Source organism: Podarcis pityusensis, assembly GCF_964106645.2.
Source record: "Podarcis pityusensis genome assembly, chromosome: 1".
NCBI lineage: Eukaryota > Metazoa > Chordata > Lepidosauria > Squamata > Lacertidae > Podarcis > Podarcis pityusensis.
This window is the reverse complement of record NC_138028.1, coordinates 61,561,102-61,575,339: the sequence shown is the minus strand read 5'-3', so window position 1 is coordinate 61,575,339 and position 14,238 is coordinate 61,561,102. Positions and strand designations below refer to the sequence as shown.

General features: G+C 41.4%; 1 protein-coding gene across 1 annotated transcript in view; it reads right to left on the bottom strand.

Moving 5' to 3' along the window:
• SLC17A6 (solute carrier family 17 member 6) overlaps window positions 1–14,238 on the bottom strand; it is a 45,230-nt gene that overhangs the window by 11,134 nt on the left and 19,858 nt on the right. Inside the window, exons 4-6 of the mRNA XM_080983346.1 lie at window positions 5,156–5,270; window positions 3,074–3,161; window positions 2,201–2,287 (exon numbers count right to left, since the gene is read on the bottom strand). Of these exons, the coding sequence (XP_080839472.1) occupies window positions 2,201–2,287; window positions 3,074–3,161; window positions 5,156–5,270 (290 nt within the window). The remainder of the gene's footprint in view (window positions 1–2,200; window positions 2,288–3,073; window positions 3,162–5,155; window positions 5,271–14,238) is intronic.

Genomic DNA, 14,238 nt, shown 5'->3' with positions numbered 1-14,238 from the left:
GCAGGAGCTGGGACCAAGCAACAGGCGCTCACCATGTTGTGGGGATTCGAAACACCGACCTTCTGATCAGCAATCCCAAGAGGCTCAGTGGTTTAGACCACAGCTCCACCCGCATCCCTGATAAATGGCTTATAAATGCTTTTAAATAAATAGAATGCATGTAGGCCTTGGGCCTGATCTTGCACTACGCTTTTTAGGTTCTTATGTTTTCTGCCTTGTAGGTGTGACTGTCTTGTGCAAATCTGCACAGCTTTGTGCCATTTCAAATAATTCCAAGGCACAAGCCAATTTCGCACATATTTCTAAGGAGCAATTCCACACCTTCTGTCCCAGCCTCATTTCCACCCTAAGAGCTGCACAGCAGGCAAAAATTCAACTGTGGGAAATGGTGTCTAATTCATTTGTACCTGTATGCAACTGTTAAAGATATGGGGGTGGAGGAGTGAAAACGCCAGGAGAAATAATACTGAAATTGTGCAGCTAATCTGTTGAAAACCTGCTTTGCAGAGACAATAAAAAGGACATTCCAAAAAGGACCTTTTCCGTATTCCACGCAGTCACTAACTGAGACCTTTCTACACTGCCCACTGTAATTAAATCAATTCAATATAGCTTTATTTTAGCTGACAATCTAGTTCATGGACTTTAATTCAGTTTCTCCACTTTTGCACTGAGGTAAGTGCAATGTGACTGAGTCACAGTTCTCATTTAAGGCCTAATTTGGCAGTTTGAAGATTTCTGCTGCTCTGGGAATTATAAAGCATCTTCATGTGACCTATTTTTGCTCTGCTCAAAATAACATTTTGAATTCTATTCCCTTAAAATCCTCTCAGAGCATTCCCACCCCCCACTTTTTTTCAACATAGCTGCATGCAGACCAAGATTATATATGGAGGAAGGGAGCCATATTCTGAACGAAATTCCATATTCTGTGGTCCTAAATCTTTCTGTTCTTACATATCCACAGAAATAATGGCTTTCATTCCCCCCAAATTCACAATGCTTTGCCTATCAAAGGATAATGGCATACTGAGTTTTTTCAAAGGGCTCAAGCATTTCACATAGACCATATCTCCACCAAAATTTTGGCCAGATATATACTGTGATGGTGTTTCTACTTCATTAAGGAACTAAATCCAGCGTCTGGGTATGATATTGAATGGCTTCAGTAACTAAAGGCATATTTTACCAACTCTGTCTGATTCAATGACCATGGACCAGTGTTAGCCATACTCAGAATAATTTGGCTTATTAATGTCAATGAGTCTATGTTGAGAAGAATTTAATTGGCTACCACCAATTTTACAATCTCCTTCTTGTAACTATAATGCTTGCATAGTATATACTGTAGAGCATTCCAAAGATACAGGTAGTTGAGACAGTGGCTGCCCATCTTAACTATAATGGAGAAAACTGGGAACATATAATAGCAATCCTGCATAAATGACACATCAGGAACAGTTTTAAGATGTTGATTTGAACCTTTACAGCAGGCATGTCCAAAGTCCATTTCAGGGGCCTAATCCGGCCCGCTGGTCGATTTACGTAATCCAGCCCCTGTGGCAGTATATGTCCTGGGGTAAAATCCTAACAACTGCAATCCTAAAGAAAGCTCCACAACTTTGGTCAGCCCTCACACATGTTCACGTCATCAAATCCAGCCCCCTTTGAAAAAAGTTTGGGCACCCCTGCTTTACAGCATTACATAGCCAGACGACCTTAGGAAGCATTTATCTCATGCCCAACAATCACTGAGATCAGCAGTGAAAGACCTGTGGACTGTAAGGGTGAGCCCCAAGGCATTTTCTGTAGTTGCATGGGGGTTGGTGTGTGTGCATGTGTGTAACCCTCCCTTATTTAACTCTACACAACCATTAGGGCAGGGATGGAAAACCTGTGGCTCTCTAGATGTTGTTGTGGTCCAACTCCTGCCAACCCCAGCCTCTGTAGCCAACAATTTAGGGTTGACGGGAGTTGCAGTCCAGGAAGCTCTGGAGTCACAGGTTCCCTATCTCTGCACTAGCACATTCCAGAATATCTTCCCTTTGGGTGGCAGTTTTGATATATCTGCTCTTTCAAAGTTGTTTTATTATTCTATTGAATATTAGCATCTATATCTTTTTATTATCATGTTTTGTTGGGTTTTAAGTAGCATATTGTAAAGTGGCATAGAATGCAAGGTGAACAGAGAATATCATACCATACACATAGAACACAGAAGACCATCCAGTATATTGCACTAAAATCCCAGCCAATGGCATTGCAATTACTGCACCTGCATAAGAACCTGGAAAAGAAGATAGCAATTAACAAAATGGAAATGCTTACTGAGGTGACAGGTCAGAAATGAATATTCATAAGAAGCCAAGTTTCCGTCTGTCAAATGTTCAGTTTCTACCAGTTCAAAGTAGAAAGACATCTTTGTTTTTGCAGGCTTCTGAAGAAAAGCTTCCATTGATGTTTTCTGGACAAAATGATCAAGTGAAGTAGACCAAATTGACAACATTACCCTTTTTATTTGGCCAACATCATCACATGGTTCGTTCATCCCACAATACTAAAATAATGCAACAGTCAACTTCCACGATTATTTTTGAGTCTTATTTTTGATCCATTTGGCTTTTGGGGGGGGGGTGTCATATATCAGATGTGATAAAATGGTCACCTAAACACATTAGCCTCGAATCAGAGGCTTGATTCAATGCCAATTTAAATGCCTTTAAAATACCCCTTTCCAGTGCACCTGCCATTTGTTATGTGAATACCGAGGAATTCCAAATGATTGTTTCACCATCTCAGTGTTTCATTCAGGTTGACAAAGAAATCTAATTGTACTTGTGTGAATCAGTGCTGCAATACTCGGAGTTACATTCTTAAATTCCTAATTTTTGTTCACACACTGAGAGGTGTGAGCTTGCTATTCCAAACTCTTAGGTGGAAGAAAATCCAATGGCAGTCAATAGGTGTGAACCTTGTTGATGAATTGGGGGAGGGAGAGACATATCAGTTTATTTCAGAGAATGCTGGAGAAAGGAGAGGGAGAACACATTTGAGAAATTAAGGTGATACTTACCACAGAAAGAAGTAGTTGCTAGTCTACTTCTCTCTAAAGGAGGTGCCCATTTGCTCCATATCCCATGACAAGCTGGATAAGTGACACCCTGTGGAGTAGATGACCTAGTTTATGATACCTGCTTCAGCATAATAATTTGAGTAGTACTCAAATTAGTAATCAGTTACATGGAGCAAATCTGAGTTGTGAACATTCATAGGTCACTGAGGAGCTGGCAAATTTATGACTATCTGTGACAAGTAATACTGGAAATGCAATACTCATTTTCAGTGAAACATCTACATATATTGTGCCTGATCCGATGTTTTCTAAGTTTGATTCATTCATTTATTTTAGTGGGGCAGAAATTCAACACCATAGCGCCCCATGGCTGTGTATGTTTTGGTGGCATTTTTCATTTTACCTGCTCTTAGTCATATGTCTGATCAGACTCAGGTGAATTGGCTGATAAGCTAATGCAATCAGATTCAACTGTTAGTCATTTAAAACACATGCTGTGGATGGTGAAGGAGGTCCATTGAAGCTAATGGGGCACTGCCCTGTCAACTTCTGTCTGCCCTCAGGCAGTCCCACCTGCCAGTCTTCTTTCAATCATTCTAGGAGCTGGCATTGCATGTCAGCTTCCTCCTCCATAAACACAGTGTTGCACTTGTGGAACTCAGCAAGGAGAAGGCAAGCAGCAATTTGGATGCAAAGCTGAAGGATACAGAGGTACCAGCTAAGGAGCTGGACCAGATTCAGGGCTCTGAGCCTGCTGCTGGAGTTCAAGAGACGACTGGGCCAGCAGATGACTGACAGCCCACAAAACCTGGGCCTTTAGAGCCACAGCCAGGACCCTTATTGGCACTGTCCTTTGAGCCAGAGGTTCCTAATGCTTCCCATGGTATCTCAGTGGCCCAGGGAGCACACCAGGCAGGAGGTCAAGGAACACAGGAAGATCCCTGTCTTCCGGTGGGAGGCCTGGCCCTTTAAGAATCTAAGCTTCCCACAAGGGGGTGGAGACTGAGCGAAGTGACCTGGGGGCAGAGGCTTATAAAGGCTTAATATACTATCAACCTCTCCTTTCTTTGGGAGCTGCCCTTCAAGAAAAAATATTTGGCGCACAGTGTTAGAGACCTTATTGAAGGGTTTTTAAAAATAAAAAATCGGGGTAGGCGGAGATGAGGTTTTAGGAAAGACTGCAAGTGAGGTGTAATAACACAGTTGGTAAGTGGTGGTGATCAGGTTTTTCCTCTGGCCTTGTAACAACATTAATTTCCAAGGAAGAGAAGAATCTCCGTTGGAGCAAGTGGCTCACTTGGAGCTATCCATGGTACTTCAGCTCCTGCTCTGCCTCACTGGATCCAACACCAAGGTGCTTGTGTCACCTCCCTATACAGTGGTACCTCTGGTTACGAACTTAATTTGTTCCGGAGGTCCATTCTTAACCTGAAACCATTCTTAACCTGAGGTACCACTTTAGCTAATGGGGCCTCCCGCTGCCGCCGCACCGCCAGAGCACGATTTCTGTTCTCATCCTGAAGCAAAGTTCTTAACCCGAGGTACTATTAGCAGAGTCTGTAACCTGAAGCGTCTGTAACCTGAAGTGTTTGTAACCCGAGGTGTTTGTAACTCGAGGTACCACTGCACACGTAAGATACATACATATGGGATTCCAGTAGAGGGGGCTAAGGATGAAGACATAGCTTGTTAGTTGGCCTCCAAATGTGTTGATTTGCACTAGATTTGCAGCTGCTTATTATTCTTCTAAACAAGTTTCTACTTCATTATTCTGCTAATCCTGTGGGCTGTTTCTTTCTCCCCACTTTCCTCATGCCTAGCTTACATTTCTTCTCTGCTCTATCCTGACATTATCTTCTCTTCTGCTCAGCTCTTTCATAGCTTCAGAATGAATTTCCTTCAAAGCATTCACATGCAGCCATTGTGCCTACTCCTCCAGGAGCCCCTGCAGGTCATTCATGTTGGAGCAAAGAAATATGTCATGTCAAGGTTACATCATGAGGATCAATCTTTCTCCTTTTCGAGTTGGCCATGGTGATAGAGAAGCACACATGTTAAAGAGTTTGTATTTCTTATCCATACCTCTACAAGACCTTGCAAGATTCTGACAAAGATAACACATCCATAATGCACTCGAGCTGCGGACGGTATTAGCATATTGAGAGTGGACGTCAATAGGATAGCTGCACCAAAAACCCTGTAAGAGAAGAGGAAGGCAATGGAATGGTGCTGTTTAAACCTATGCCAAGAATTCAAGCACACTGATCTATCTTTTTATATTTAAGCTTTCTGTGAAACATATGTGCTGACTTAGATATCTGTGTTATTCATTCCATGAATGCCAAAATATCTATTTTAGTAGAGGAATATTGTGATTTCATAAAGGGTTATTTTAAATGCACTCCACATGCAGGATCCATCTCTTTGGGGAAATATTTCCCCAGTACTTTTTCACAATCAGTCCACATTTCCCGGAGTGGGAAGAAGTTTCGGTCTCAGTGTTACAAGGCGTAGTGTCCTTTGCATGAGAGTGCACCGGTGCTGTATGGTGCTTTGCAACACCTTTTAAACAAAATAAAAGTGCAGGCTAATCAAAGCAAGCAGGCTCCTAAAAACAGGGATGCAGATTCTCCGAGAGAGATTCTCTGCAACCAACTGCCTTCAGCCAGTTCACATCTCTCTCCAATTTCAAAGAGCAAAACTTTATTCTTTTCTGAAACACACTGCAGAACACTCATTTGATTTCAACCTTGGCAGGTAGATTGCCTATTCAGGAAAATGTCTCCTGACTTTTCGCTCCCATTAATGGAATGCCAACCAACCATTATGGCATTACAAAGCCATCAACTTAACAAAAGATGGTCGCTTTCAGTCACAATGCTAGTACTGGACTTTGCATAAAATCATTCAAAAAACACCATCAATGACTTATCACTTGAGGAGGGTCAGTAGGTGAATATGAAAACTGTCCCAACTAAAATGTATTGTGTTTAATTTATGTTAAGCACTATAAAAGTGCTGCTTGTTCTTTGATGTTGGATATGAATGCAAGTAATCACTTGATGTTGCATTCATTGAGTAGTAAAGAATGCATGTGTGAACACACACTTAAAGGAATGGGTAGAGAAAACTAATGTCAACACTGACCATACAGGGAGCTCCATGAACAGTGTTGATTTTGAACTACAATGACGTATGTCCAAAACCAATTTCCTACTAAGAACCAAGAACTTACTGCATTACCTTGAACAGGTCATCTACTTCTCCTAGCTGCTGTTAAGGATAAATGAAATAAGGAAAGTGTGTTGCCTTGAACAGGAAACAGGAGTTGCATGGTGATCATCAACAAAACAGTCAGGAAAATGTGGCTTGTCTTTAATTCATTACAAACAAAGCAGGAAATAGGGCCATATTGCAAAGCATGGAGCACACTTCCAGTACATGCTTTCTATGCATCTGTTTATAAAAAGAGAGAGAAATTCTGGAACTGGAAACAGGATTGATTTTGTTTGAAAAGACAGAAAAATGACTTAAGGCAGCTGTGCAGGAAAAGGTCACTTGGTCCACAGAGGATGCTCCACTGAGATAGGTCTCCACTTCACTCTCTTATTATTAATACATCCCACCAAACCTCTTTCTGTATAAACAATCTCTCTCTCTCTTGAGAAAGAAAAAGCCTGAGTGTGTGACCGAGTACATATACCTATGTTTGACAGCTTTTCTTCACCAGTTTCCTGTATTTCCTCCCTCCCTAGATTAACTATACTGGTTTGAATTCAGTGTTTACTTTAACATACAGTTTGTATTTCCTAGATGATGAACTCTATTAAACGTATGAGTGGCTCATTTCCTAGTATTTTATTTTAATCCATTCACTCCAGTGCATTTAACTTACATGAAAAGCTGCCCTTTCATATGAAAGTACCAAGATCCCAATGAAGCCAAGTAGTTAAATATATACGATAAGGGTATATTTCCTAGTTTGGTTTAAAAATAAATAAATTAAGAAACTGTCATCTATATTCCATGTTTCTTTTTTGCGGGCACTTTTCTGTCGTACTTCATTGTCTTTTCTATTGTACTACTGTAGTCTCCCTTTTGATCATTTTACCATAGATTTCACATATTCTTTCATTGCTAGAGTTGTTATATTTTATATGAATAAATGTATCTTGCTCTATATCTGGCGAGGACCAAATTACACAGTGAATTGGAATGATTCGGGGCCTTTCCACCCCTCACGTGTGATGTCAATAACCCATCCCAGAGTCAGAATAGGGACCCTACATAGCTTTGTGTTGATATGCTGTTTCTGTTCCTTCTGTACCATACAGATAGATAGATATATCTCTGTCCATGGGCTTTGCAAAAAATGAGGTTGTCCAAAATGTTGCCTGCAGAGCAATGAAGAGCTGGGGGTGGGTGATGGCTTTTGTTGTTAAAACACAGCAGCAGAGGGTTAAAATTAATTCAATGTAGCTCTGCTTTAACAGCAGCAACAACAACAAAACCACAGCCCTTCAGAACTCCAGAGGCTGCCTAACTCTGTGACAGCCAAAATGGAAAGGCCGGTGTAAAGCTACAAAGTTTTTTTAAAAAACAAATATACACACAAGACAATACCCCACTCAGCCACCTGCTAATTCTTGTATGGTAAGAAACAAAAAACCTGCCCCTACCATAAAGGATTACAGAAGAAAGTGGATCCCTTTTATTTCCCCCACAAAAAGCCCCTCGACCTATTTGTTGGCAATTTGGCATACTTAATTCACTACAGTAGGGTTTTCCCGTGCCTGTAAATTTCATCCACTTTGGCCAAAAGGGGGGAAAGTTGTAGTTATGTTTACATTCTCCATTATGGTGAATGGGAAACACAGGGCTTTGGTTTATACCAAGTGGCTAAGGGCCTGGAACACAGATCAACACAGAGAGAACACTAAATGGCTAGAAACAGATCAGATTTTTTTTAATGCACATGTGCAGATACAAGGCAAATCTTGGGACATGTGCACACTCCTAGCATAAAATACCAATAGGATTTACCTGACTTGCTGCCTGATTTTACAAATACTGTAATGCAAAACCCCAGCAGCTCATAAGACTAGACCTTCAGGGATTTAGTGTTGCACAAGTAAACAGCTGGTTTTGTTTATCCAAATTTCTGATTATTTCTGATTTCAGAAATTTGGATAATCATTATTCAAACGTATCTGTTTTCCTTTGGATTTCTTAGGCTAGCATATCTGGCTTGAATGCTCCTACTTGAGTCACACTATTTTCCTTGCCTATCTTTGTGCTTTTTCTGTTTCAGGAGTCACTTTCTTTACTGAATTAAAGCAGAAATGAAAGTGTTTCATTTTCTATTATTTTCTGTCCCTTTAATGGCACAGCCTATATTTCTATATATGCAACCTTGTACTGCAACGTACAAGGAATTTCATCCAAAATCTCACAATGGTATTTATAAAGCAGACATCAAAATAAGAAGAAAGCTAATGTCTGAAGAATAAGGATAAAATAAAGCTGAACAACAAATGCTAGGTTTGACCTCTGCTGTAACAAGGCTAAGCCTTCTAAGTGACCTTTTCATATTCACTGGCACTCGCTGCTCCCATCTGTATTGTATAACATTTGTATTGATACATCTCCTTAAATTGCCAGACTATCTGGAACAGAGGTGTCTAAATTTGCAAACTTTATATTATCACAGGGACTTTTTAACAAATGCCTTAAATGCAACATTGCTCTTAACTTATTGATATAAAATATTTTATAATGCCTTTACTTAAAAGCACTAGGGTATGTGTAGTAATAACACTGAAATTCCAACACAGCAATGAAACAGCAACGTACACTGTATATAAAGCAGCAACATATACAAGCTAGGGCAATTGTAAAGTTAAAACAAATTCAAACCCAACAGATACAGCCTGCCAGCAAAGGCAGTTTAAGCAAGTGCTTCTATTTTTCCCTATCAAAAATAGCTCCACTTTCCAGAGTCACTCTGGTTATTTGGGTTCCATTCTGTACTGCAACATTTATACCACAGTCATTTCATGGCTTGCTACCCTTTTCACCTTTTCAGACACCATTAAAGAGTAGCACTTGCTTTAATATGAGTCTAGCAGCACGATCCTATCTGTGTTGATTCAGAAGTCCTACAGTCCTACAGTGGGGTTTAATCCCAGGAAAGCATGAGTCTTAATGCAGTCTTAATGCAGGTGATGGGAGGGGGAAACCAGAAGTATGTCTGCAATATCCAAAAAAGAATCATTTAAGGACATTAAAGCACATTGTGTGGTTATCTGTCAGCAGATGGAGCAATTGCTTCACTAAATTCTACTTTCAGGAAAGTATTTCCTTATCCAAAGTAAATCATATTTTTAACTGGTCTATCAGTTAAATATAAATGTTACTTTCAACTCCCTACACCACGTTCACTCCTTCTTCCAGTATGAGAGAATATATAGTAATACAGCACTGGCACTGAAACGGTCCTAGCAAACATTTAACATTATAGAGAAAAAACAGATTGCTTTTATTGTCAGAAAAGCCTTTGTGCTGTTCCAGTCCCTTTGTTTTACATCCATCCTTCTTCCAGAAATGCTTGTACCCTACCATAGCTGTCAACTTCTCCCTTTTCTTGTGAGGAATCCTATTCGGAATAAGGGAATTTCCCTTAAAAAGGGGAAAACGTTGACAGCTATGTACCCTACACTTTGTCTACGGAGGGCCAAACTACGCTTGACATTAATCATGTCATTTGCCCAGGATTTCTCTTTGCAGAAATAGCCAGCAGGATTTGAGCCAATCTAGGTCAAGGCCCTGGTGGGGAGCTACAAATGCTTTAGCCCTTTTGCCTGTGCTATGGTCCCAATCCAAACATCCCTGAGGTCCTTAAGCCTTTAATTTGTGGGTGGGAGGAAGCTGCTGTTGAAGCTATTTGGGGAGGATAAGCTCAGAAGTCCACTGGAAGCACTACTCTTGGGGATTCCTATAGAAGCCTTCCCTTTTTAACCACATCATGCCTGTCTCCTGTTCCTCACTTGCTGGTTCTCTCCAGATCCCATGAGCAGGCATAGTGTGATTTGAGTCTGGGGCCCCTACAGCACCACGGTATGCATGTTTACTGAGAAGTAAATCCAGCTTTGCAATGGAGCTTCCTCTCAGGAAGGTGTGCTTAGGATTAGAACCCCAGTTTCAAGTTCCTGCTCAGCTATCAACTCCCTGTAGAATTACGACACAGTCCCAGTTCACAGCTTTACATTTCCATCTGTAACAGGCGAACATGATCCAGCTGAAAACGTGACTGTGAAATGCTAAATGCTAAGAGTGCTACACTACTATTGATTTTGATAATGTTTTGTCATTTTTATCATTTCTGATGCTTTAAAGGACTTTTTAGACCAAGGGTAGGCAATTTAAGGCCCGGGTGCCGGATCTGGCCCAATCGCCTTCTAAATCCAGCCCGCGGACAGTCCAGAAATCAGCGTGTTTTTTCATGAGTAGAATGTGTGCTTTTATTTAAAATGCATCTCTGGGTTATTTGTGGGGCATAGGAATTTGTTCATATCTTTTATCAAAATATAGTCCGGCCCACCACATGGTCTGAGGGACGGTGGACCAGCCCATGGCTGAAAAAGGTTGCTGACCCCTGTTTTAGACTGTTTACTTCCCATCCAATTTTGTCTTGACAGTGGCAGACTTTGGGGTCTCAAATTTCAGCAGTGCCCTGTGCAACACCAACATTTTGCACCCCCACCTCTCACCTTCCATTGCCCCCAAGGCTCCGCACCCAAGTGCAACTGATTTATATCACACTCCTGTAAATCCGCTTCTGTTCTTGGTTAGAAATTGTTTTGTTGTTGGCTTTTACACTACAGTGAGCTTCTTTAAAAATGTTTTCTAGAAAGGAGATATGAGAATGTTTTAAATAAACAAAGGTTCCTGTTACTACTAATTTTGCCCTATAAAGCACCATGCGGTGTCAGGATGCTATATAAATCATTTGCAGTAACACTGCTCCTATCAAATGGCTCTTGGTGTCAGGAGTCCCTTCCAAACCTCTAGGCTGCCATGTTTAAACCTGGCTAAATGTCATGTTTGTGCCCAGACCTGACGGTCAGAACAGGACTCATAGGCTTCGATCCAGCATGGTCCTTCCATGATCAGAAGGACCTTTGATTCAATAGGAACTCCACCTGATTGGAGGAATGGGAAACTATGCCTGCCAATCCCCGCCCCTTCTCCCTACCCATTCCAGCACCATCTCTCACACTGTTTCATAGGTCCTGCAACCCTCAGAGCAGATTTTCTGAGGGACAAGAAAAGGGATATGGAGAAAGTTGATGAAGATAATTGGACACCTCTCTCTTCCATCATTGTGAGCAGAGCTCCACTCAGGTGATCTGATCCAGACTGTGCCTACCTTGCCCCATGAAGTACAGTTGCTCCCCTTCGCTTTCTGTTTTTCACCAGCTGATAAAGATATTTTTTTGCTCTAGCCAGTTTTTATTTTATGAGACAAGCAATGCTTTTATGATTTGGTTTTAACAGCTGACCCTGTCTCTTTTACTGCCTGTTTTATGAGAATATTTTAAAATAAAAAACAGTGGATTTGCATTAGAATTCTTGAATAAGCAACGTTTAAAATTAAAAAAGAATGCAGTATACTGCACTGAAGGCTGACAGATCCATTGGATTCACAGTTTTCCTTGTCACATTAAACCAGTGATGAGACAGGCTATTTCTATTCATTTAAAAATATATACTCCTTTCTACATGACAAGGGGGTGGAGGCATCTGTGTGTGTTTCTCTAACTAAATCCTATTTTAAGCCTTTCATGAAGGATTAATATGGATAAACTGATTCTCTGCCACCACCTCTAATCTAATAAAAGCTTGGATGCATTATTAATTTTTGCCACACATCTGAGACCCACTTTTTTTTTTTGTCAAGCAAATCCCCCAGCCGTCCCCTCCCCAAATCCCTCAGTGCATCATTAAGTTGTGAACACGGCTTCATCACCTATGACAGAAAAATGGAAGACCCTCGAGCCATATGGCAGAGGGAGAGATCACTCGATGTTTCATTAGCCCCCTCTGTGGGGAAACCGATGTAAAAAGGCACGGCAGGGTGGTGGGAGATCAGAACCTTTCAATGAGGCTTCTGCAGCACCGGCTGATCTGCGTGGAAAACAAAGAAGCCCATGCTGGTGTCTGGGATCGTCTCCCAAGTCAAATATGTGAAGTACTGACTTCAACAAGATGTCAAGCTGGCACACTACACCCCAGGCAAGCACAGACAAGCCAGGTGCTGCATAAGCTGGTTTTTATTCCCCTTTGCCTTCTTCACACAGCACATAAATTATGGGATTTGGGCAGGAATTCTGCAACGCAGAGGGTTGAACTAGATGGCTGTCAGAGTCCCTTCCCCTCCATAATTCTATGATCCTATGAATTTGCATCCACAAGATGTCTTGATGGCTACCAATTTTGATAGCTTTAAAAGTGAATTAGACAAACTCATAGAAGATAAGGCTATGTCCCATCTCCCCTATCAGAGATAGTGTACCTCTAAACCGCAGCTGCTAAGAATCACAAGTGGAGGAAGTGCTGTTGCACTTAGCTCCTGCTTCCCATAGGCATAGCTAGCCATTGTGAGAAGAGCATACTGAACTGGATGGCTTGATGAAGCAGGGCTGTTCTTGTCCCCTAAAGACATCTGCAGCAACCATGCAGCAACAGAGTAATAACTTGATATAAATTAGGTCAACAGTAAGTCTAGAATCACATATTATCCTCCAGTGTGTGATTGTAAACTTCTTTTTTGGTTGTGATTGCTGCTGATAAGGGAAGGTTTAAACTTCTCCTCTCTCTCTCTACATGCCTGGTCCATGATGGAACTCCTCAGCACCACCACATAGGACTGGGTTATTAAAACCTCATGGCAGAGCTGTAAGCCACACAATTAATTTTCATGCATATGGAGTTGGCTCATGAGTGGCTTTTCATGAAATGGGTTGCAATCCAGTGGAGACTTCCCCTGGATGAAGGGAGGGAGGCAACTTCCCCTTGGAGTTCCCTGTTCCCATGGGTGGGGGCAGGAGGGGCAAACTCCCCCCAACACACACACACACACACACACACACACACACACACAAGGAGCTTGCCCCCCTCCATTGCTGGACTCAATAATATATAGGACTTGTCAATAATATATAGTGCTATTTGTCTTTCAGAGATCTGAGCATGTGGAACACAACAAAGCCACCTAGAAATATACTTTGCCGCTACTGTGACCACCCCCATTTCACCCCAGTGTCACCACTGACTGTTCCCATTCTGTCTTAGAAGGTCTTAGGTGGTCCCCATTCCTGCAGAGCAGATTTTCTGAGGCATAGTCTAGTATAAGCAGGTTCTTACTAGACTTATCTATAGGTGACCTACACTCAAACCTTTTTAAATTTCAGAACATAGCCATGGGTTTCATTCTTGCAGGCAAAGAGAATTATGGGCAAGGGAAGCATCATTATTACAGTTCTGTAAAGATGAGTATGCCTGACAACATCTCTTTTTAATGAGGTGTTAATTTCACAATGAGTACATGAAATCACAGGATGTTATGGGACGTCTCTAATGCTTGCATTGCTGAAAGTGTGTGGTGGAACTAATTAGAATGCCATTATTTTTCTAGGTTAATATCTAACGGTGGACAATTAATTCACAAAACTCTAGCTTTTGTTCTCGTTCTCCTAGCACACAGACATGTGTGCAGCAATTCATGCCTCCTTCGCCCATTTAAAAAGAAAAACCTTCCTGCATTTCACATTCCATCAACACACATCAAAACCTGTACATATACCCAGTCAGCTGCAAAAGCTTTACGGGATCCATTACTTTATCATAAGAAAGGTGTGAAGTTGAAGAAATCCCCTCAGGGCAAAATCATTATAGATACCATCGTATTGCTAGGGGAAAGGCTTCCCCATTAAACAGACTTAGGCTGATGCACAACATACAAACTGTTGCAGTTTGTAGAGACAGATAGGAGGCAGGAGGTGGGGGAGGAGTTTCAGAAACAACAGTGATGCTCTTGTCAGTGCCAGTGTTATTTTGCCACTGCTGCTTAAAAAACAACAACTCAAGAGGGGTCCAAGGGAGCC